General features: G+C 45.2%; 1 protein-coding gene across 11 annotated transcripts in view; it reads left to right on the top strand.

Moving 5' to 3' along the window:
• Positions 1 to 23,158, top strand: part of LOC108925411 (spectrin beta chain, non-erythrocytic 1-like) — a 54,711-nt gene extending 31,553 nt beyond the window's left edge. For 6 of the 11 annotated variants that reach the window (XM_018737298.2, XM_018737296.2, XM_029257193.1 and 3 more), the window contains 39 exons: positions 759 to 910; positions 1,305 to 1,478; positions 1,640 to 1,731; positions 2,037 to 2,117; positions 3,185 to 3,300; positions 4,150 to 4,262; positions 4,357 to 4,544; positions 4,680 to 4,797; positions 6,634 to 6,792; positions 7,206 to 7,508; positions 7,941 to 8,094; positions 8,360 to 8,754; positions 8,978 to 9,241; positions 9,438 to 9,649; positions 9,871 to 10,008; positions 10,199 to 10,418; positions 10,645 to 11,181; positions 11,383 to 11,585; positions 11,677 to 11,767; positions 12,074 to 12,220; positions 12,542 to 12,805; positions 13,040 to 13,264; positions 13,361 to 13,450; positions 13,605 to 13,880; positions 14,263 to 14,393; positions 14,557 to 14,761; positions 15,116 to 15,490; positions 16,035 to 16,279; positions 16,687 to 16,825; positions 17,387 to 17,471; positions 17,574 to 17,770; positions 18,020 to 18,147; positions 18,264 to 18,339; positions 18,939 to 18,989; positions 19,549 to 19,599; positions 20,316 to 20,515; positions 20,837 to 21,010; positions 21,329 to 21,371; positions 21,533 to 23,158. In XM_018737298.2, the coding sequence (XP_018592814.2) occupies positions 759 to 910; positions 1,305 to 1,478; positions 1,640 to 1,731; positions 2,037 to 2,117; positions 3,185 to 3,300; positions 4,150 to 4,262; positions 4,357 to 4,544; positions 4,680 to 4,797; positions 6,634 to 6,792; positions 7,206 to 7,508; positions 7,941 to 8,094; positions 8,360 to 8,754; positions 8,978 to 9,241; positions 9,438 to 9,649; positions 9,871 to 10,008; positions 10,199 to 10,418; positions 10,645 to 11,181; positions 11,383 to 11,585; positions 11,677 to 11,767; positions 12,074 to 12,220; positions 12,542 to 12,805; positions 13,040 to 13,264; positions 13,361 to 13,450; positions 13,605 to 13,880; positions 14,263 to 14,393; positions 14,557 to 14,761; positions 15,116 to 15,490; positions 16,035 to 16,279; positions 16,687 to 16,825; positions 17,387 to 17,471; positions 17,574 to 17,770; positions 18,020 to 18,147; positions 18,264 to 18,339; positions 18,939 to 18,989; positions 19,549 to 19,599; positions 20,316 to 20,515; positions 20,837 to 21,010; positions 21,329 to 21,371; positions 21,533 to 21,757 (7,037 nt within the window). In that variant the 3' untranslated portion in view covers positions 21,758 to 23,158. The remainder of the gene's footprint in view (positions 1 to 758; positions 911 to 1,304; positions 1,479 to 1,639; positions 1,732 to 2,036; positions 2,118 to 3,184; positions 3,301 to 4,149; positions 4,263 to 4,356; positions 4,545 to 4,679; positions 4,798 to 6,633; positions 6,793 to 7,205; positions 7,509 to 7,940; positions 8,095 to 8,359; positions 8,755 to 8,977; positions 9,242 to 9,437; positions 9,650 to 9,870; positions 10,009 to 10,198; positions 10,419 to 10,644; positions 11,182 to 11,382; positions 11,586 to 11,676; positions 11,768 to 12,073; positions 12,221 to 12,541; positions 12,806 to 13,039; positions 13,265 to 13,360; positions 13,451 to 13,604; positions 13,881 to 14,262; positions 14,394 to 14,556; positions 14,762 to 15,115; positions 15,491 to 16,034; positions 16,280 to 16,686; positions 16,826 to 17,386; positions 17,472 to 17,573; positions 17,771 to 18,019; positions 18,148 to 18,263; positions 18,340 to 18,938; positions 18,990 to 19,548; positions 19,600 to 20,315; positions 20,516 to 20,836; positions 21,011 to 21,328; positions 21,372 to 21,532) is intronic. The other 5 variants (XM_018737299.2, XM_018737303.2, XM_018737301.2 and 2 more) reach the window with 5 other exon arrangements.
• The last annotated feature ends 508 nt before the right edge of the window (positions 23,159 to 23,666 follow it).

Below are 23,666 nucleotides of genomic sequence, written 5' to 3'. Positions count from 1 at the left end.
GGTTCCATTACCTGTTTGATTGTGTCTCTTGCCAGCATAGTGTTTGAATTAAAATACCAGGTATCCGTGATATCATTATTTGGCCTAAACAAATTGTAAAGAGTATAGACCCCCGAGGTCACAGCAATTGGCTGTTTGTCCCCTGTGATTACTCCTACAGTCTGTGTACAGAGCCATCCCTCTACACTTGTGAAATTAGCTCTTGCACCAAAGCCCATGTCATATAAGATCCATCTCATGATGTTTCTGTTTACATTACATTTATTTTGCAGACACTTTTCTCCAAAGCAACTTCCAATGAACTCTGTGTAGTGTTATCAGCCCATACACCTTATTCACTAAGTTGACTTGCACTGCTAGATACACTACTTACAGTGAGTTACTCATCCATACATCAGTGGAACACACTCTCTCTGTTACTCACACATTATGGGTGAACCTGAACAGCACATCTTTGGACTGTGGGAGGAAACCGGAGCACCCAGAGGAAACCCACGCAGACACGGGGAGACGATGCAAACTCCACACAGACTGAGCAGGGATTGAACCCATGTCATCTCACACCACCCAGGCGCTGTGAGACAGCAGCGGTACTCACTGTCCCACTGTGCTGCCACTGTTTGTACTCAAAGGTTTATTATCAAGAGTTTGAACCATTGTTCTGCAAAACTATGTTAGAAATGTAAAGAATGCATACGTAAATTTATGACGCGTTATATGCTGTCTCTAACCAAACTTGCCTCACTTCACATGTTCAGATGAACGTGAGGCCGTGCAGAAGAAGACCTTCACCAAATGGGTTAATTCCCACCTGGGTCGTGTCACCTGCCGTATCGGAGACCTTTACACTGACCTGCGCGATGGCCGCATGCTCATCCGTCTGCTGGAGGTCCTGTCGGGGGAGCAATTGGTCGGTAAAGTTTGTGTGGCTGTCTCACTCTGTTGATTGTTGCCTGACCCCATCATGCCTTCACTCTATTTCCCCATGCATGTTTTTGAATCTCCCATTCATTCTTGGCTGTCCTGCAAATAGAAAAGCTCAAGTTTCTGCATTATTCTATCTATCTATCTATCTATCTATCTATCTATCTATCTATCTATCTATCTATCTATCTATCACAGTCTTCTGTGTCTTGGCTGTGGAGACAACTACTTGGCAGCACTTCCATCACCTTTCTTCCTTTTCCGCTCTGTGTTCTGAAACAAAAGCCAACAAAATGAGCTTTTTGTGTGTTTTTATGCGTCTGACTGTCTGTGTCAGTGTGTATCCTCCAAATCAGTCTTTACCCCATCTCACTCCCCAGCCCAGGCCGACCAAGGGCCGTATGCGGATTCACTGCCTGGAGAATGTGGACAAGGCACTGCAGTTTCTTAAAGAGCAGAAGGTCCACCTGGAGAACATGGGCTCCCATGACATCGTTGATGGCAACCACCGTCTCACCCTTGGCCTCATCTGGACCATCATCCTTCGCTTCCAGGTAATACCAAAAAATCTACCAGCAGGACATTTTTGACATCCGTATAGACATTTTGCATCTATTTATCAGTACTGGTAGCAAATTCTACTGTGGTCTTTGTCATGTAAATGGAGTTTTTTGTTGGGGGGAAAAGAGAAAGTAATTCCCCTTCACATGTTTAGATCCAAGACATCAGTGTAGAGACAGAAGACAACAAGGAGAAGAAATCAGCCAAAGATGCTCTTTTGCTGTGGTGTCAGATGAAGACTGCTGGGTAAGACAGATGTAATGGGCCAGACTTTCATTGAAATTCATTTAATAATTCAGGGAACATTGGAAATTTAAATTCAGAAATTACTTCTGGTTTGGACTGCTTATGTAAGTGCTAGAACAAAATGTTTGTAATTGTGTCTAACACTAAATTAGATGCTTGTTAAACTGTTGATCATATTACTTTCAGCAGCAACTCAAAATTGTTTCTGTAGAAGTAAACCTATTAAGTTTAGCTGTGGTGGAGTACTTGCCATCACCAGTACAAACTGCAGAATAGCTTTCACTTCTGACGAACCTTGTCTGCAGGTACCCTAATGTCCACGTGCACAACTTCACTACGAGCTGGAGAGATGGCCTGGCTTTCAATGCCATTGTGCACAAACACAGGTGACCCTGATGATTGCTAGGTTTTGAGTATTGTTGGTGTGTGTGTGTGTGTGTGTGTGTGTGTGTGTGTGTGTGTGTATTTAGTAGGAGGAGGAGAATGGAAAGGAATGACTAGTTCTTAGAATGTAAATAATAAAGTTCAGGAAGTGAAAGAAAATACTCTATATTTATTCTCGTATAAGTTGATCTGTTTCCTTTTTCTGATTCTATTTGGGGGGGGGCCCAGTGGGTTGGACCAGGCCCTGCACACCGGTGGGTCTGGGGCTCGAGTCCTGCTTGGGGTGCCTTGTAACAGATTGGCGTCCTGTCCTGGGTGTGTCCCCTCCCCCTCCAGCCTTACGCCCTGTGTTGCCGGGTTAGGCTCTGGCTCCCCGCGACCCCATATGGGACAAGCAGTTCAGACAGTGTGTGTGTGTGTGTGTGTGTGTGTGTGTGTGTGAGATAGAGAGATTCTATTCTGGCTAGTTAGTAGTTTGAACACACTTTTACTACTGTTTCTGCTGTTGCATATGTCAGGAACAGAAAAGCTGAAGCAAGCAGCATCTAGATATTGAAAAATTAGCCATGTACATTTATGCAATTAACACTGAGCAGAGCATGTCCTCACATTCATTCATTCTCCTATGAGAGTACCTTTGTCTTTATTTACAAATCCGTTCCTGCGTCTACAGTCTAAGGATGTACGCAACCAGTGCTTGCTGGACAAGGCGGCTGCTGAAAGAATGACCTAGAAAACTGAAATATAACACATTATTTTTGCAAAAGTCAGAGCAGAGACCTACAGGGCTTCCCCTTGTGGTTGGTGACATAATTGCCACACCATCAGGAAATCTCTTTATTCATTCCACTGATTCCTTCTGTTAATTAAATTAGACAGTCTTGATGTCAGTCAGATTTAGTCTAATTGCATATATCTGTCAGTCTGAGAATGCAAGAAATCAGGGAAAACCCTGGGCTTCACGTATGAGCTGGGTATAGTGTAGTATTGGAATAATGGCCAGATGCTGAATGTAAATTCATGCTAATTATTAGGAGACTTGCTCATAGTCTTCCTTCCTACCCCTCAGACCAGACCTAATAGAGTTTGACACCCTAAAGAGGTCCAATGCCCACTATAACCTCCAGAACGCTTTCAATGTGGCTGAGAAGGAGCTGGGCCTCACCAAGCTGCTGGATCCTGAGGGTGAGTCTGGCATCAGTCATGTATACGGAACCCCTTCTTCCTCATGTAGTCTGAGACTCCATTGCAGTCAGTTAAATCTGTGTCAACTCAGTGTTTGTTATTAGCACTATAAGCAAACAATTACCTGTCAAAGTAGATGAAAACAAGAGAAACAACGGAAATTACAATAAAAAACAAACAGTTGTGATGGTCATTAAACTGGGCTCATAGTACTTTTGTGACTTATGACACTACATTACCACTAATAGGACTACTGTAAACAGAAAAACCTTTGTCTTAGTCTGATAGACTCTCAGATATCCTCTGAATTTGTCAAAGAGATTCATAGTCCATGAAACCAGGTCTTCTAATCATAAACTGGTTGCTGCTACCTTTCAGAGCGTGCGATGTTGCCATGTTCTTCCATGCTGGAGAACTGGCTCTGTGTGTACTGCTAGAGGTGTACACTGTTGGGTGTGTGTCTAGCTGCGTAGCAGGACTCTGCAGGAGTATGTGTGGTGCATACCTCTCTGTGAAACGAGTCCAGCGTGGCAGTGGGGAGCAAACCACCTTCAGGACACCCACAGATTCAGTCAAAAGACTTATGAGAATTCAGCCTGTGTGCAGGGCACTGCAGGTGCATCCACAGAACGACATGTTCTGAGGAATTATGCATGCTGAGTGACAGTGGGAGTGTAGGGAGGTGCCACCCAAAGGGCAAAATAGGCTAATAGGCTAACAGGCTAGAAGATGCAGGAACTGATGGAATCAGCCATGTTTTGAAGTGTTAGCTTCGTTAGAGGACAGGAGAACAAACGGCAAGAAAAACAAAGGCGTAATTTGTGGGTATATCTTGCTGCTCCTTCACAGACGTTAACGTTGACCAACCGGATGAGAAGTCCATTATCACTTATGTGGCCACTTACTATCACTACTTCTCCAAGATGAAGGCTCTGGCAGTAGAGGGCAAGAGGATTGGCAAGGTGAGGTTTGGTCACATACTTTCCTAAGTGTGCAATGGTAGCATCCCATTGTGATACATGAACTGCATCCTTTTTGGTTTTTACTGTTTGCTAGGTGCTGGATTATGCAATCGAAGCTGAGCAGCTCGTCGATAAGTACGAGACCCTGGCATCAGAGCTTCTTCAGTGGATAGAGCAGACCATCCACACCCTTAATGATCGACAGCTGGCTAACTCATTGAGCGGCGTCCAGAACCAGCTGCAGGCTTTCAACACCTACCGCACGGTGGAGAAGCCCCCCAAGTGAGGCTCAGGGGAGGATGTGGAGGATACTGATAGATAAAGAAGAAAACCTCCAGGGTTGTGGAGAATGTAGTGGATTATGTAGCAGTGTCAGAGGTTACTGAGGACTGCTGTGGTTGTTTGTGCATGGAACAGGTTCACTGAGAAAGGAAACCTGGAGGTCCTACTGTTTACCATCCAGAGCAAGATGAGAGCCAACAACCAGAAGGTGTACATGCCCAAAGAAGGCAAACTTATCTCCGATATTAACAAGGTATTAGCAGCTCCCTGCACATGAACAACTATTGAGCTATGAAAATCTGCAGGCTTCCGTGGTTGGTGTCTACTGACTGGAGGTTTTGTTCTTCTGGATTAAACCGCGTCATGTGGGACATTGGTTCCAACGTTTCGCTTCTCTTGTAGGAAGCGTCGTCAGGGTGCGGCCATATCTTGTAGAGGTTAGATGTGAAATGGAGTGTTTGATGAGGGTGGGTGTATTTATGGGTGGGAACAGGGTCGGAGGTCGTAGCGGGTGGTCCACAAGGTTTATCGTAAATTGACCCATACAAATCGGTACCTCCACGCAGCCTCCCACCACCACCCGGCTCAGAAGAACGCAGTCGTGAACACCCTGATCATGAGGGATCCGACTGAGCAATGAAGGTTCCTGGAAGGAGGAAAAACAGACACTTCTGAAAGCGAACACAGCGAACGGTTATGAGCGCAACCAGATCTTAAACATCATTCGCCGACACGAAAACCGAAAAACCTCAGATAATACGAAACATACAATGATCGAACCAGCCAGAATTGCCTACCTCCCATACGTAAAAGGCACCACCGACAAAATAAGTAAACTACTCATAAAGCACGGTATCAAAACTTTCACCACCGGTTCCACTACAAAAAGACTACTCGGCACAGTTAAAGATAACCTGCCATTGAAGACCAGCGGAATGTACCAAATACCCTGCAGCTGTGGAAAAACATACATCGGCCAGACAGGTCAACTTATCTCTACACGTCTCCAAGAACACATAAGAGCCACGAGGAACAATAACATCGACTCAGCAGTGGCCGAACATTCACTGCAGACCGGTCATGAGATCCACTTTGAGGAGACCACAGTGCTCGCACCTGCTCCTGGATACAGAAGCTGCATAGTGAGGGAGGCAATCGAGATAGAGAAGCACCCCGACAATTTCAATCGGAAGGAGGGCTTCAAACTATCAAGTGCCTGGACACCTCTAATTTCAGGTCTTCGCACCAGTCCTACAACGACTTGACCGCCTCTTATTAACACTCAGTTCGGTGAGCCGTCCTGTAATACGAAGGAAACAGCGCAAAGGGAAAACACAGCAGGGGCACCACCTATTAGGACCACCCGCTACGACCTCCTACCCCGTTCCCGCCCATAAATACACCCACCCTCGTCAAACACTCCATTTCACATCTAACCTCTACAAGATGTGGCCGCATCCTGATGATGCTTCCTACAAGAGAAGCGAAATGTTGGAACCAATGTCCCACATGTCACGGTTTAATCCAGAAGAACAAAACCTCCAGTCAACTATTGAGCTGTTCCCATAAAAATCATGGTGTCAGTGTTCCCTGCGGATATTCAGTAAAAATACTATCGCACACCTTATTATATTATCATTTCTTTATCCGAAACCTTTGTCCAAGGTAACTTGCAATGTTAGTTTTCTATACTAAGCTACTTAAAAATGTAGTCACTTATGGAGTTACTCACTCATTTACTCATTTCTATGGAGAGGGTATTCTTTCAACAATCCTTCAGATTAAGGGTGTTCCTTAAAAGTACTGTAACAGGTGCAGAATTCAGTCTTGAGTCCTTCGATTGCTAAGTAACAGTTTATCTACTGTGTCACCAGGTGCTCTAGACAACTTAGTAGTTAAAGCTGGGTGTGTAGAGAGTGTAAGCGTGTGTAGTACTCGCACTGAAACTGGCATCCTGGGAATGGGAGAGATGCTGGTTTAATGTGTTTGGTACAGCTGGTAACCACAGGTTGGTTACTGTGAAAGAAGGAATTGGGAAAGAGTTCTATGGGTGTCAAGGTCCTGAAGCCATAATCTTATCGACTCACAGGCATGGGAACGACTGGAGAAGGCAGAGCATGAGCGAGAGCTGGCACTTCGCAACGAGCTGATTCGCCAAGAGAAGCTGGAGATGTTGGCAGCACGCTTTGACCGCAAAGCTGCCATGAGGGAAACATGGCTGAGTGAAAACCAGCGCCTTGTCTCCCAGGTATCTACCTTCTGTTTCAGTCCCTTACATGGTCATCAATGAGTGTCTAATATACATTAGGATGAGTAAGGACATAATGAATAGAATAAATTGATGGTATCTTTGGAGTATGCATTTGAAATGAGAATGAATGACAAAAATATGGCAAATCTGTATTTATCACAGAATCAGGAATATCATAGATAAAGCAGGATCTTCTTGGTAACATGAGCTCATGTAGGTAGTACACACATTAATCGCCTTATAACCACATTAATTACAGCAGTTTGTTCCTGAATGGTTAGGGACTGAGGATTTGACTTCTGTTATAACAGATGTGATTCCATTTCAGGCAGGAATGTTGTGATAACGTAACAATAATTGTCCACATTGGAACTGCCATGAGCAGAGGTTTCACACATTCGACCCTGCAGGATAACTTTGGTCTGGATCTGGGCGCTGTGGAGGCAGCCACTCGCAAGCATGAGGCCATTGAAACGGATATTGGAGCATACAGTGAGCGTGTGGCAGCTGTGGAGGCAGTGGCTCGGGAGCTGGAGGTAGAGGGCTACCATGACGTGCGGCGGGTGCTAGCACGCCGTGACAATGTGCTGCGTCTCTGGGAGTACCTACGGGAACTGCTGGCAGCACGCCGTGAGCGCCTCAATGCTCACCGGGACCTGCAGCGGCTGTTGCAGGAGATGAGCTATATCATGGACTGGATGAGAGACATGAAGGTACAGAGATCTAGCTGTGCGCCCTGGGAGACTAAGCACACTGGGCTCATCAGAATCTCAAATAAGGAAGGTTTTAATTTTCACTTTTCAGTGACTATATCAGACCAAAACAATCTCATAAGATTATAACACTATGCGGTATATCAGTGAATAATGTAACAGTATGTAATGTGTATACAGCTTTTGTTGCTTTGCTTTTATAACTCTTCTGTAGATACTGCAATGGTGTCACATAGCATTCTTTGCATAAGCATTTTTCAGTTTGTGTACTGCTAATAAAAATATGATTAATTGGTTTCAAACTGTCCAGTCTGTTTTGCCAAACACGTTGGGCAAATAGTTCAGTATATACTGAGTGGGGACTAAATCCCCCCCTTCCTCTGTAGTGAATTTGTTCATTGTTAGTTAAAGCCCTTGCTCTGCCTTTCCCAGGGCCGTTTGCAGTCTCAGGACAATGGGAAGCATCTGCACGATGTGGAGGATCTGCTGCAGACCCACACCCTGGTGGAGGCTGACATCTCTGCCCAAGCCGAGGCTGTCCGTGGGGTACAAGCTGCAGCCCAGCGCTTCACCAGCAGTGAGCCGAGTGAGTGGCACTGATATACTGTACTCATTGGTGCTGATACAGTGATACATGCACTGGGTTACACAACATTCTAAACACAGTGATAGTGACATACAGGTGCATACAGACACTGATACATAAACACCAACACATATACACTGATACACAGCACAGCAGTACTCAAATTAATAAAAATGCCGACACACTGGTGAAGACACTTGTAGAGCACAAACTGATATTGATACACAGTTACACTGATGCTGACACACACTCGCTTTCCTCTTAGACTACAAGCCATGCGAGCCTGCACTGGTCAGCGAAAAGGCGACCTGTTTGGGACAGGCCTATGAGCAGCTGGGCCAGCTGGCAGCAGAGCGGCGGTCACGTCTGGAGGACTCACGACGCCTCTGGCAGTTCCTGTGGGAGCTGGGTGAGGAGGCAGCCTGGATGCGAGAGCAGGAGCAAATCCTGGCAAGCAGCGACTGTGGCAGAGACCTCAGCTCAGCCTTGCATCTGCTAAGCAAACACGAAGCCTTTCGTGATGAGATGTCTGCCCGCTATGGGCCCCTCAGCAACAGCATTGCTGCTGGAGAGGCCCTTGTAGAGGAGGGCCACTTTGGGGCTCAGGAGGTTGAAGATAGGATCCGGGATGTTCGTGCACAGTGGACACACCTGGAGGAGGTAGGAACAAGCTAACAGGGACCTTGGGCTACATATTGGGATCTCAAATCACTGTTACTCTTCAATATAAAATTATAAAAATGGTCTCTGATCTCCATGTTTCTTCTTAGTCCTACTTTCTTTAATCTTTCAACCTGTCCTTTTGAAAACCCAAGAGGTTAAACTGGATGTTTGGTGTGCGTCCATACATGCTGGCTCTCTCATCTGTCTCTCTCATTCTCAGACCTCAAAGCAAAGACAACAGCTCCTTCAGGAGGCAGTAGCTCTGCATCAGTTCCAGACGGACGCCAATGACATGGAAGCCTGGATCATGGAGGCTTTGCGCCGGGTGTCTAGTCAGGAAGTGGGGCATGACGAGTTCTCCACCCAGACGCTGGCCCGCAAGCAGCGCGAGGTGGAGGAAGAGATCCAGAGCCATCGCACACTGATCGACTCACTACATGAGCAGGCACTGGCCCTGCCTCCAGCCCACGCACACTCCCCACAGGTGAGTAAAGATGTTTCTGTGGGGTCTGAGCCCTAGTAATCTACGTCATGTTACCTTTCTGTACAGTATTCTGCCAGTCATTGTCTTCTGGTCTTTCATGATTTTCCTTAAGCTTAACATTTCCTTTCCCTGGTATATCTTTGTGAGCTTTGTGTTTTAATCCTCCTGTCCTCCTCCTGTTCCATGCTTGTTCCAGGTGGAGGGGCGGCTGCCAGCTATTGAGCAACGCTACGAGGAATTGGAGGCCCTGTCAGCGGCACGGCGGCAGGCACTGGAGGGTGCACTAGCCCTGTACCGCATGTTCAGTAAGGCTAATGCCTGCCAACTGTGGATCGGGGAGAAGGAGCAGTGGCTGGACAACCTAGAAATCCCCAGCAAGCTGGAGGACCTTGAAGTGGTGCAGCAGAGGTGAGGAAGGGCAGCTGGAAAGAAAGCAGATACTCTTCTCAAGTCCCACTAAACGCAGCAGAGGGCATCCAGACTACCACTGCAAATCAGCTGGGAAGTTTTTTTTTTTTTTTTTTCTCCTTAGCATTGTTTTTTGGTTCTGTATTGTTCATGTTGGGAGAAGTGTACACAACTGAGGATACAGGGGCTATATTGTATAATTTTTATTTGTGGGGTTGCAGGTTTGAGACTTTAGAACCAGAGATGAATGCTATCGGCAGCCGTGTCACAGATGTAAACCAGGTGGCTCAGCAGCTCCTGGACTCTGACCACTGCAGCAAGGAGAAGATTCACCAGACACAGGATCAACTGAACACCAGGTACTTGGCTGTCCCTCTTCTTGCCTCCCTGTTGTCATGGTGCATGCAGGCATAGAGAGAACTTACTCATGCAAAACATCTCACAGCAAATTACCCAGCAGCACATCAGCTGTGAGTTACAGCAGTCTTCCTATTTGTGACTTTCTGACTAATGTCTCGGTATCTTTTCATCCTTTCCCACCTTTGCCAGGTGGAAAGAGTTCCAGGAGCTTGCCAATAAGAGAAAGCAGGCCCTGGACTCAGCCCTCAACATCCAGAACTACCACCTGGAGTGCAATGAGATCCAGAGCTGGATGCGGGAGAAGACAAAGGTGATTGAGTCCACTCAGGGCCTCGGAAACGACCTGGCCGGAGTCATGGCCCTGCAGCGCAAGCTCACGGGAATGGAGCGAGACCTGGAGGCCATACAGGTGTGTTTCTTGACCTTCGCACAAATATACAGTTAAGGAGCAAAATTATCCTAATTTAAAAAGAAAAAAAATCTTGGTTATTATGTGGACTGTTTGAAATAAACCTTTACTATGGCACAAAGTCAAAATCTTTATATGTTCTAAGATGCTATGGTATGAGAACCTTTTTCCCAATCCACTGTTTTTACTAAACACAATTACAGCAATATTTACATTGGCATTTTAGGGCAAGCTGGATGACCTCCGTCAGGAGGCCAAAAAGCTAGTACAGGAGCACCCACACCAAGCCCCTGAAATCCAGGCCCGACTGGGAGAGATCCAGGAAGTGTGGGAGGAACTGAATTCCACCATGAAGAGGCGTGAGGAGAGTCTGGGAGAGGCCAGCAAGTTGCAAGGCTTCCTCCGGGACCTAGACGATTTCCAGGCATGGTTGTCACGCACGCAGACAGCAGTGGCCTCAGAGGACAGTCCAACCTCTCTTGCCGAAGCTGAGCGCCTGCTCGCCCAGCATGAGGGCATCGAGAATGAGGTGGATAATTACCGAGAGGACTATGAGAAGATGCGTGCACTGGGCACAGAAGTGACCCAGGGCCAGACAGATGCCCAGCACATGTTCCTGGCCCAGAGGTTGCAGGCACTAGACACAGGGTGGAATGAGCTGCGCCGCATGTGGGAGAACCGGCACAGTGTTCTAGCCCAGGCCTCTGACTTTCAGACCTTCTTGCGAGATGCCAAGCAGGCAGAGAGCTTCCTCAACAGCCAGGTGAGTGAGCTATGGCTAGAGGTAGGAGTGCAAGAGTTGAAAAAACTGGTTGTTTTCAGGAAGAAAATTCAGCTTCAGTGGTCTGGTGTTAGTATAATCACAAACACAGCATGACCTGTCATTTATTGTTTTATTGTTAAAAATGGGTGTAGTCAATCTACATGAAGGATTGTAAAAATTTAATCTCTCCCATTTCTCCAGGAATACATTCTGTCCCACACAGAGATGCCTTCTACCCTGCATGCAGCTGAGGATGCCATCAAGAAACATGAGGACTTCCTAACCACAATGGAGGCCAATGAGGAGAAGATTGCCGGTGTTGTGGAGTCTGGCCGGCGCCTTGTGGATGACCACAACATCAACTCTGACAAAATCCAGGAGAAGGTGGAATCTATCCAGGCCAGGTGAGAAGGACAGGTTGGGTTAGGATAAGGCTGTGTGAAGGTTGAGAATGGAGTGGAGGCCAAGACCGGGAAGCTAAAAACTTTTTCTTAGGCATGAGAAGAACAAACAAGATGCCAAGGAACTTCTAGCGAAGTTGAAGGACAACCGTGAACTGCAGCATTTCCTACAGGATGGCCAGGAGGTAACCAGGTGTTCCCTGATCAGTCTCACACAAGTACTGGCGTAATTTATGAGGCACAAATGTAACAAGCGAAAAGATATTGCTTTTTGTAGGCAGTTGTATGTGCTTAATGGCTCACAATTTGCAGTCATAGCGTTAATATTTTCTTAACTCCTGAAGACAGTCACTGTTCCACTGTGAATTTACACTGTGATCCTCAACTTTTCACATCACACATTGACATCTGACCAGCTTAAGAACTTGGCAACTAAAATCATGCGAGGTGTCTTGATTTCCGTTATTCATTGACTGTCTTTTCCTGTGTAGTTGAGTCTCTGGATCAACGAGAAGATGCTAACAGCCCAGGACATGTCCTATGATGAGGCCAGAAATCTTCACAGCAAGTGGCAGAAACACCAAGCCTTCATGGCTGAGCTGGCCTCAAATAAAGACTGGCTAGATAAGATCGATAAGGTACACTACTTAAATCTCACCACAATATGGTTCAACGCGATAAGCTAAAGTAATGGAAAGAACATATGGGTGGCTTTTAATTTTGAGTTACAGTCGAGTAGCATCAAAGTATTTTAACCAGGGCAACAAGCATTATGTTGGTAAGAGATTGTACTGGAGTGCAAAGGCAGGTTCCAGAAGGAACCCTGCTGTTGAAATGATTCTCTTAAATATACAGATTTGTATGTAGATAAACTAATCTAGGTAAGTAACTTCACATTGAAGTACTATCTGCAAAATAACTTAAATGAGCTAAACGTGTCTGATCTGCCCTGTCCTCAGGAGGGTCAGGCACTGGTGAAGGAGAAGCCTGAGCTGGAGCCTGTGGTGAAGCAGACTTTGACAGGGCTTCAGAAGCAGTGGGAGGAGCTGGAGGCCGCCACCCGTACCAAGGCACAGTGCCTGTTTGATGCCAACAGGGCAGAGCTCTTCACACAGAGCTGCTCGGCCCTTGACTCCTGGCTGAAGAACCTGTCAGCCCAGTTGCAGAGTGATGACTATGGCAAGGACCTGACTAGTGTCAACATCCTGCTCAAGAAACACCAGGTTTGTTTCCAGGGCAACTAGAATAGTGCAAAAAAGGTCTCCAGGACACAAACTGAGACATCTTAATAATAAACATTGTCTAGAGCAAAAGGCAAGGGCAAGGCTAGAATGCAGGTGTGACTGGGTCTCTGATTCAGACAAGATCTGAAGAAGATCGGGCTCTATGGTAACTTCAGTACGAGTAATGCAAGGGCAAATTAAGACCTTTGAGAATGATGTTCCCCACCCCTCCAGATGCTGGAGCATCAGATGGGAGTGCGTGAGAAGGAGGTCCAGGCATTGCAGGCCCAGGCACAAGCCTTGTCACAGGAGGATGCAGGGATAGTGGAGGTGGACAGCCTGCAGAGGCAGGTGGCCGAGAGCTTCACCCAGCTGTCCGATCCTCTGAGACAGAGGCAAGAGCTCCTCCTGGCCTCCAAGGAGGCCCACCAGTTCAATCGTGACTTGGAAGATGAAATTGTGAGTACCACCGCAGCTGATGTCCAGCCAACGAACAGCGTAGTGATCAGGTCTGTTGCTGAAGTCTAATAACCATCACCCTTTCTTCTGTTTCAGTTGTGGGTAAAGGAAAGGATGCCTTTGGCGAGCTCTACAGATCATGGGAGGGACCTGCCTAGTGTGCAGCTCCTCATCAAGAAAAATCAGGTGAGAAGTCAGTTTGGAAAAATTGCAGATAGAATCAGTAATGATGCATTCTCATGTCTCAGAAGATATAAGTTTTAAAAAAAAAAAAAAGAATGAATTTGGATTGCAATAGAGAAGCTGTCTCTCTCCCTACTGCCTTGCTGTTCTGCTTCAGACTCTGCAGAAGGAGATCCAGGGCCACCAACCCCGCATTGATGACCTTCTGGCTCATGGGCGCTCATTGGCCCCGGGGGATAAGGGCGAGAGAGAGGTGGAGGGCTGCCTGGCGGAGCTGCGTGACTCCTGGGCACAGCTGATCGATGAGACAGAAAAGCGGGGTACTCGTCTAGCTGAGGCCCACCGTGCCCAGCAGTTCTATGCAGATGTGGCAGAGGCTGAGGCCTGGATGGGAGAGCAAGAGCTTCACATGATGTCTGAAGAAAAGGCCAAGGTGGGGGCTCAGAGCAATTCTGCTATAGCAACAATAAATAAGAAAAACGCTTAATGAAATAGGTTTGTGAAGCTCTACCTGCCTCTAAATTTATTTTGCTGCTGTGTAAGGGAGACCATCAGAAACGCATGTAGTTTTTATTCTCCCGGGAAATTACAGGAAACAGAGCAATGAAGAGAATCCAATTAAAATAAAAAAATAAACTGGGAATTGTTTTTGTCTTTGAAAATTAGTAACTGACGATACTGACACAAAACTCAAGTGAGTGTTTCGTAATGAAGTAACATATTATTCCGAGTCATTCAACACAGGTGTAGCGCTGTGTAGTTTTTAGCCAGTGCTTAGCACTGACCGACCTCTGTGGATCTGTTTGGCCATGCAGGATGAGCAGAGTGCCCTGGCCATGGTGAAGCACCACCAGGTGGTGGAACAGGCACTGGAGGACTATGCACAGACCATTCACCAGCTGGCCAACAGCAGCCGGCTCATGGTGACCAGTGAGCACCCTGAGAGGTAAATCGATTGCAGGGCAACAAACCCAACATTAGGAAATTTCGTAGGACTGTTTCAGCTAAGACTGATATCTCATGTTAAATTCCGTATTTTTGTTTTTTTAACATATGTGATAAAGGATGGATGGCTGAAATTTTTTTTCTTTTGCTTGCCCTGCCCCCAGTGAGCGGATCACCCTAAGGCAAGCACAGGTGGACAAGCTGTATGCTGGGTTGAAAGACCTGGCAGAGGAGCGGCGGGGCCGCCTGCAGGAACGCCTGCGCCTCATGCAGCTGAAGCGGGAGTTGGATGATCTTGAGCAGTGGATCGCAGAGAGGGAAGTGGTGGCTGGCTCACATGAACTAGGCCAGGACTATGAGCATGTCACGGTACTCCTCTCCGCACCCTTGCTTCTGCTTTCTCTCCACCTTCTCTTCTCACCTTTCAATCCCAGATATAGCCAGAGTTTAGCATAATTCATTTTAATTTCTTCTTCATCAGCTTTGTCGACATTGAATGTCTGAGTCAGCCTTGACTCAGTAATGAGCCCCTCACTCTTACTCACACCGTCCTCATTCTTTAGCGATTTTGGTTTAATTATGTCTCGCTTTAATATCTCCTTCTGCTAATGTAATGTACACATTGTATTTTCTATGAGAACTACGTCGCTTTGGAGAAAAGTGTCTGCTAAATGAAGAAATGTAAATGTAATATGTAAGTTTCTGTGTGTTTTTTCTGTTAAGATGTTGCGGGACAAGTTCCGAGAGTTTGCGCGGGACACAAGCAACATTGGCCAGGAGCGTGTGGACAGCGTGAACGCGCTGGCTGACGATCTTATTGAATCGGGCCACCCAGAGAACGCCACTGTGGCCGAGTGGAAGGACGGCCTGAATGAGGCGTGGGCTGACTTGCTGGAGCTGATTGACACTCGTACACAGATGCTGGCAGCCTCCTATGAGTTGCACCGTTTTCATGAAGATGCACGTGAGGTGCTGGGTCGTGTGCGCGAGAAGCACCAGGCATTGCCATCTGACCTGGGCCGTGACCTCAACACCGTGCAGCACCTGCATCGGCAGCACACAGCCTATGAGCATGACATCCAAGCACTGAACGGACAGGTGAGCACATTTGCCTGGTGCATTTCCCACAGCCTTTCCTCTAGGATTTAGGGATAATGTGCACAAAATCCAGCGCTAGATATTTTTACACTACGTTTACTTTTGTGTAATGGTTTATTTCCAGGAGACAAATTGCAGCCTAATGAACAGTTGAAGAGGATTAATGATTCACTAACGCTAAAAATTAGACAAGCAGCAGGTAGCAAAGAATGTAGGGTTCAATGTTGCTGCCTTTAATTCTAAAGGTTGCTGTTTGAATCCCACTCCTGCAGTAGTGCTCTTGATCAAGATACTCTGAATTAATTCAGAAAGAATTCCCTCCTGTGTAAATGGATAAATAATTTTAAGGTTAATGATTGTACAAGCATGACATTGAAAGTTGCCTTGGTCAAACACATCGACTAAATAGAGAAGAATAATCGTAATAAGCAACACTGCAGAAGACGACACATCAAGAATATCTGCCAGATGTTCATATAATTCTCACTCAACAAATGGTCAGCTAACACAATATCACATGCCACACGCTCAATTTCGTCAATAGGTCCGTCAGGTCCAGGAGGATGGAGGAAGATTGCAGAAGGCTTATGCTGGGGAGAAGGCCGACGATATTGAGAAGCATGAGCGTGCTGTCACAGAAGCCTGGGAGGCCCTGTTATCTGCGGGCCAGGCTCGCCGGCTCCTCCTGCTGGACACCGTGGAGAAGTTCCGCTTCTTCAACATGGTGCGTGACCTAATGCTGTGGATGGATGGTGTGAACCTGCAGATCGACGCCCATGACAGCCCTAGGTGAGAAGAAATACCAGTCTGCTAACCCTCCTCTTTCCAACCCCCTGACTGCTGACTCTCCACAACAAATTTACCTTAGCTTACAACCCCTACTTTCATGCTCAGTAATTGGCTTCAAAACAGCAGGTAACGTAGGAGTTCAGCAGATTAAACTTGAGGAGTGCAGGTTAGAGTCCCAGGAGTCTATTTTTGGGGCTGTAAGAACCTGCTGCAGTCAAATATTGAGCCGTATTAGTAAGCAAAATTGTGAGTCACTTTCTGATAGTCAGGTAAACAATTGAATGATTTCCTCAAGTTCATTAAAGCCTTCCTCCTAACTTTCATTTTCTTTGCACACCTACACACCACATTCCTTTTGACAGTAGCTGTATCCAGATCCCCCTATATGTTCCCCCCCTCTCCCACAGGGATGTCTCTTCAGCTGGACTCGTAATTGCTAATCACCAGGACATCAAGTCAGAGATGGAGGCCAGGGCTGATAGCTTTGCTACCTGCCATGACATGGGCACTGCACTCATCAACAACAAACACTATGCTGCAGATGAGGTACTACATGGTTGACCTCCCAGGCAGCACACTTGTTCTCCGGGAGATAGAACCAATACAGAATCAGCACCCTCCTAACACAGAACATAAGATGGAATGCCTGCATCTTTTCTTCAGGAGTCAAAATTTATACACATTTTGTGAGACCTCTGTAGATAAGGTTCTGTGTTTGTAGCAGACTTTGAAGATGCAGGCAAATGTGACTATAAATTAAAATGAACATTCATGTGGTGAAGCCTGGATTATAAACAGAGAATACCAGTATATCAGCATATATGACTTCTGTGTGACTGGAGAGAATTAGTGATATAGAGAGTACTAAAAATCAGTTTCACAGTAGTTATTGCAAGGGCCTGGGTCTTTTTATGTTGGTTGCTTATGCTCAGTTTCTTGGTTGCTTTGTCTGGAATATTTTTTGGCATGTCAAAGTTTAACTGTTGTGCAGATCCGAGACTGTATTTTGTGAGGGTTCCTCTGACTCTGATCAAAGCAAATGTGATGTTAAAAAAAAATGTATGGTGTGAAATGATCAGTGTGATAATGCAATGTTTTTGGCTACAGATCCAAGAGAAGCTTGACCAACTGAAGACCAAAAGGGAAGAGATCAACAATAAGTGGCAAGAGAAGATGGACCACCTCCAGATCTGTGAGCTGTTCTCTTTGCTACTGTCTTATTGGTCCTGTGCCTAATCTCACTGAAGGAGCTTCCCTCACACTCCCTCCTTCTTTCACCTTTTTTCCCTCTCAGTGCTGGAAGTACTGCAGTTTGGACGGGATGCCTCAGTGGCTGAAGCCTGGTTGGCGGGTCAGGAGCCGCTGGTGCGGGCAGCAGAGCTGGGCTCAAATGTAGATGAGGTGGAGAGCCTCATCAAGAGACACGAGGCCTTTGAGAAGCTGGCAGCTGGATGGGTGGAGCGCTTCTCCCAGCTGGAGAAGCTCACTACGGTGAGGAGGAGTGGGGGAAGATGAAGAAAAGGGGAGGTTAGGCTTACACCACAATGTACAAACCCCAACACTTGATTCCTTTGAACTCCTGCCTGTATACTAGCTATAGCCATATGTTTTCAGATTGTAACAGTAATGTGCAGACAGAAAAAAGGCATTGATGGAGTGAGCAACCCCATAGCACGTCAGCAGGTGCAGGGAGCTAACAGTGAATTCCCAAAGTATGTTCAGTGTCTCTGGTTTCTCCAGCTGGAACAACACGTCATCCAGAAGAGGAAGGAGGAAGAAGAGCAAGCCAGGCAACCCCCCACACCCCCTCCAGCCGAGGAAGTGATGGATTCTGCTGCAGAGAGCCAGGATCATCTGTCTGATGCCAGGCAAGGATTGTCAACTACTGATACCTGAATCCAGAATGAGCCATTAACAGCCACTGCTGTTAAACCCAGATTTGACTCATCTGATCCATTGCCTTCTCTTTGACTTCCTACTGCAGGACCAGTTTGGACCAGACTACCTTGAACCAGTCTGTGTCTGTGAATGGACTGCACAGTGATCAAGATACATCCCAGGTAAGGCCTATAAAGAGAAGACATAAAAGCCATACTTGCTTCTGTGGTTGAGGCTACAGGACTATTCAGCTCAATGAGATTTTGCCTTTGTGTGTTCTTCTCATTGTCTTTGTCTTCAGCCTTGTGTTTTTCCATATTCCTCCATGGTATTGATATGTGTAAGAATTCCAGTTGTTTCCGGTCTCCGACATTCATGTCTTCCTGTATTTTCCCAAAACTTGAGTCCTTTCTGATCTTCTCATCTCTCTGATCTAGCAACAGTAACCTGACTAGTGAAAAAACCTTAAAATTAATGAGGAAAAACTTTCAGCTGCATCATTTTAATACTGATCTGTCTTTCAGCGGTCTGTCAGTTATCAGAATCTTTGCAAATCAAAATTCAGTTACAATACAATGTTTTGCATAAACTTTTATAAAAGTAAACATTTTCCCATTTACATCATAAGACTGAAAGCATGATATGTGTGTTTTGTGTGCACTTCCTTTGCCACTGATCTTCAGATCTACACATTCATGCAGCTACATGAGGCTATTTGGTGCCACTCACACTCAGACCTTGTATCACTTGCCAAACCTATCATCTGTGTTTTTGTCTGCAGTCAGTGTCACTGGCCAAGACACCTGACCTTAAACCAGTGTCACCAGAGCCTGTGAGTACTTTTAGAGATACGGTTTACTGGAGTCCGCTCTCCTCCCTTCTGCTGTCTGCACAGTCAGCTGCTGTACCACCATGTGGCCTGTGGGACGGTGCTATCACCGCTCTATCATCGCTTTGCAAAGTCTGCATTGTTCCTTTAATGGGTTAGTTTTGAACTTACTGAGATAAGATCTATAGGACTTTTTTTTCAGAAGTGTTTGTCAGACGTTTTACCTGCTTTGTACATGTGCGATACCGTCCCGTGGGTTTCTTATCACAGTTGGCTTCCTCCGGTGTGAATCTTTGTGATATTTGACCTATATGCTTGGTGATATTCTTCTGGCTGGGTTGCCAGGCTTTTTCTGGGCTATCATTCAGTCTTTTCTCAGATTATTTCAGAGGTGCTAAATTGATGCTCTTGAACATTTAATGTACACTTTATGAAGCAGCGTATTTCTTCTTAGGAAATACTTTTGTGACTGGTGAAGGGTTAAACCACAAAAGCCATTCTTTGAATGTGTTATAAATTCTGTTCCTGTTCAAATTGATTAATGGCCATTTTATATCTCTAGTCACGTGCCTTGAGTGAAGGTGAGCTTCAGGAAAGCACTTATGGTCTTCAGGTAGGGCAGTGTTTCCCAGTCTCAGCCAATGGCAACTTCAGTTTCACAGGTCTTCTGTTTGCTGGAATTTACTCGGCATTTGGCACAAGTTCTAGGGGAGGTGTTTTTTGCCAACAAATGATTTTCCTCATCTTTTTCCCTTTAGCTCCATTATTGTAACTGAACTTGTGATGGAAGTTCCTGCTGCAGGGCTGAAGCAGCCCTTATTTCTGCACCCTTTACTGACATGGCACTGAAGCTATTAGGCCATTTAGTGTATAGACCCCTTTTTTGCAGTGTATGGTTTTCCAGCTCCAGTTTGTCATGCAGGATCATGTTTACCTGGCTTTTCCTTCAAAAGTACCATCTCATAACTGTTGGACCTGTGCTACAAGCCCATCACATCCATATTGCCCCATTTCTTGTGTCTGCTTGTCTCTATCCCTGTCTGTAAACTTAGCTCCATGAAGCTTATTGCACACACCACCCGTTGCTTTTCTTGGGGTTTTACCTTTTACAAAATACAAATTTTGCAAGTCTTAAATAAAATTTATGTGTGCAATGTATTTTCTTAAAATAAGATGTACTGTTTCTATCAGAGATGGTATGAATGGTAAGTATGTGAAAATGTTCTGGTGAACAGTATTGTTCTTCTGTGGTATATAAGAAGAGGGTTAATGACAGTAATGCATACAAAATGAACTGGAGATGACTCTCCTGTTGTTTGTTTCATGGAGCTGCAGGGATCAGAAGCAGAGGCAGTGAACGGTCCAGGTGGTGCTGGTGGGCAGGCAGCGTCCGTACATGTGGATGCCCCTGGGCTCTCAGCTACACTCCCCAGCAAAGGTGCTGCTGCTGCAGGCAGCGAGGGAACCATGGAAGGAATGCTGTGCCGCAAACAGGAAATGGAAGCACCCAACAAGAAGGCAGCCACCAGGTGGGACTCTGAAGTGTAGCTCCTGCATCCATCACATCAACCGGAAGTTATGAGCTTTGAAGTGCTGCTGTGACAGCAGTCTGTGACAGCCCTGGTGTTACTATTATAGTTATTGCGTTTAAATTGCACAGAAGGTTTATTTTCATTATGCTGTGATGGATGTCTCCTGTTTGCCATCTGATTTACATCTGTTACGGACATATGTTTGAATTCAAATGGTAACTTTGAATGTTGTGTTGCAATGAAGTTTAGATGTTTCCACCATTTTGTTATACTAAATGCTAACGCAGCTACTGATACTGTGTGTGTATCGACTGGAAGATCTTGGCAGAACGTGTACTGTGTGCTGCAAAAGGGCAGCCTGGGCTTCTACAAGGACAACAAGAGCGTGGCCAGTGGCCTGACATACCACAACGAGGTGCCTGTCAGCCTAAGCGATGCTGTCTGCGAGGTGGCCCACGACTACAAGAAGCGGAAACACGTCTTCAAGCTGCGGTAATCACTGATACCCTTCCTTTTGTTTTTAAAGTTTTAGAAACTACAAACCACACTAAGCTATAGGGTTTGATATGTTATCCTATCATTTAAGGTTATGTAGGTTTCTAAGGGGTAAAAAACAGCATGACCTGCTCTGAGATGGTCATCCTTTTGATCCAAATCCAAGTCTGATCCAAGTCCATGCTGCCTGCTGCTTTGAGATGAACTACAATATTCGGGACAGAACTTCAACAGGGAGAGGCAAACTGGGTGGTAACATTTCTAATTTAGAAGTTATTGTGTGTGATGTTTCTATAATTTTTTCTGCCATTGCAGGCTTGATGATGGAAAGGAATACCTGTTCCAGGCTAAAGATGAGGTAACTTCATTTGTTCTTAAAGCTGGAGCAATATTACTGATCACATATGTATGGTGATGGTATAAGGATGTGAGTGTTTAAAAGTTTCTCATATACAAGTCTGTGTAGACAGGGCATGTATCAGGAGGAAATGTGGTGAAACTCCTCTCTCCCCTCCCCAGGCTGAGATGAGCGCTTGGATACACTCTATCACATCATCTGTCACGACTGGAACAGATAAGCCGGGGGACCGCTCCCCTGGAGGCCACAAGGGCCTTAGCCGTGCTATGACAATGCCCCCCATCTCCCCCAGTGCCGGGGATGCTGGCGCAGTCACTATGCGCAATAAGGATGGAAAGGAACGGGACCGTGAGAAGAGGTTCAGCTTCTTTGGCAAGAAAAAGTAGATAGGAGATGGATTCAAACACACAACCGAAAGACTAACAGAGAGGGGAAAAACAAACGTCTATGAAACATCCTCTTAGCCCTGGTTATAGGGTGCTCAACAACTGACACCCCGTACATCAAAAATAGGCCTCATTTAGCAATTGTCCCACTATCAAAAACCACTCACACTGCTTTCTTTCATGTATTCTTGGTCCAATTTACAGGATCTGACAGTGCTGGTTTCGCATATGTGGTAGCATGAGAACAGTCAATTCCGGAGTAGCGCTGGGAGAGCGTAGTGAGACTGGAAATCCCAGAGAAACCTGAACACCTCGACCATCAGGGACAAGATGAAATGTGGTGAGAGAAACCCAAAGATCCACTTTATTTCCCTCGCAATTTTTGTACTTTGGGTGACTCAAAAACCACATCCAGCCACGGATACAGTTTGTGCATTCGCGGTGTTCTGGTTTAGTTCAGAGTGTTTGCCTTGCCTAAAGCAATCAATGAAACTAATCAGGGTTCAGTTTTTTTTTGCATGTTTCCCTTTATCACTTTTTTCTTTTTGTGAAATTGTTTGAAGGAACTTATTTTTTGTTATTAATATTATAAATATTATTTGCATTTTGATGTTGCAGATTTTTAAGAAATTACATGTTTAAATATCTTTGTTACATATCCTTTAGAAAAACTAAAGGACTTGGCAAAATAGTCTTTATGAAAACATAGTCACTAGTTTGTTTTAGAAATACCGACATATTTAGAAATGCTAAATGTTTGAAACAAGATCATTTGAGTAAAGTGAAAAGTAACAACAGTGAAAGATTTATCAGATCAGTGTTTTTTCTTCATTTTAATGCTTTAACTAATTTGTTTGATTTGGAATTTAAATGTTATTTCCCCCTAGTAAGCAGCATGTTCTCAGAGTGGTTGAGGGTTTCAGTTGTGCTTTTGTCAATTTAGGCTTTAATTTTGTTTCGTGGGGATTCCAGTTCCTCTTATTTCAGACACTGAAGTAGTGTGGAGGGGTGTTCTCTCAACTGGAATTTTATGTTTAGGTTTTGAATTTCTCTCTTTTTTTTTTTTTTCTATTTCTTTCTCTGAAAGTCTTGGCATTTTTCAGCAATTTCTTAGGGGATTTATACTGTTAAACACTAAAAATAAAATTACCAAAAAAAGTGTGATGAAGTTAAAGGAAACAGAGGGCTGTGGGGGAAGGGTTTGCTCTGGAGGGGTTTATTTTAGTGGGGCTTAATTTTGGGTTTAATATGTATGTTTCTGTGCACATTTTTCAAGTGCTTGGCCTTTTACCATTAGACAATCGCACAACAGATTTTAGATTTATTCTTCGGTGATTGTGTTTTTAGTGGAACTTCAAAACAGTCTTGTAAAAATTCTATTAAAATATATGCCATGATGGATCTTTTTGTTAAATTTTTTTATTTTATTTTACACCCTGGCTGAAGAAAGAGCTAATCAAACAATGAAATGAACAGTAATAGGAAACTAGACCTGGTGTTGGGACAATTGCTCTGCTTCTAGGACTTCAGTGCATAGTTGTGTGCTGTTCCACCAATGCAGAACCACACTGCCACCAACACAATCCAGACTACCTTTTTGGCTCCATGGCAAGCAAATGTATGCAGGCATGTCCACAGGTCACACTTACTTACTCCTTTTTCACTGAGACATTGTTTCTAGATACCAGAGGCTGTGTCAATGAGTGACAATACTATGAAGCCTGTGAAATAAGTGCTGTAGGTGGAGTGTTGGCCATCGTGATCTGGAAAAACAGTGTACGTTACTGTGTGCGTTTCTTTATATATAAATATATCACAAATGTATGATGATCGTCCCTGAAATGCTGTGTTTGAGCAGAGAACAGTTATGAGAAGTCTGAAAGAGTTGGCACACTGAAAATGACTTCCA

The sequence above is a fragment of the Scleropages formosus genome, chromosome 13 (genome assembly GCF_900964775.1).
Source record: "Scleropages formosus chromosome 13, fSclFor1.1, whole genome shotgun sequence".
Classification (NCBI taxonomy): domain Eukaryota; kingdom Metazoa; phylum Chordata; class Actinopteri; order Osteoglossiformes; family Osteoglossidae; genus Scleropages; species Scleropages formosus.
Note: the sequence above shows the minus strand (reverse complement) of the source record. Positions and strands in the feature narration are given on the sequence as shown.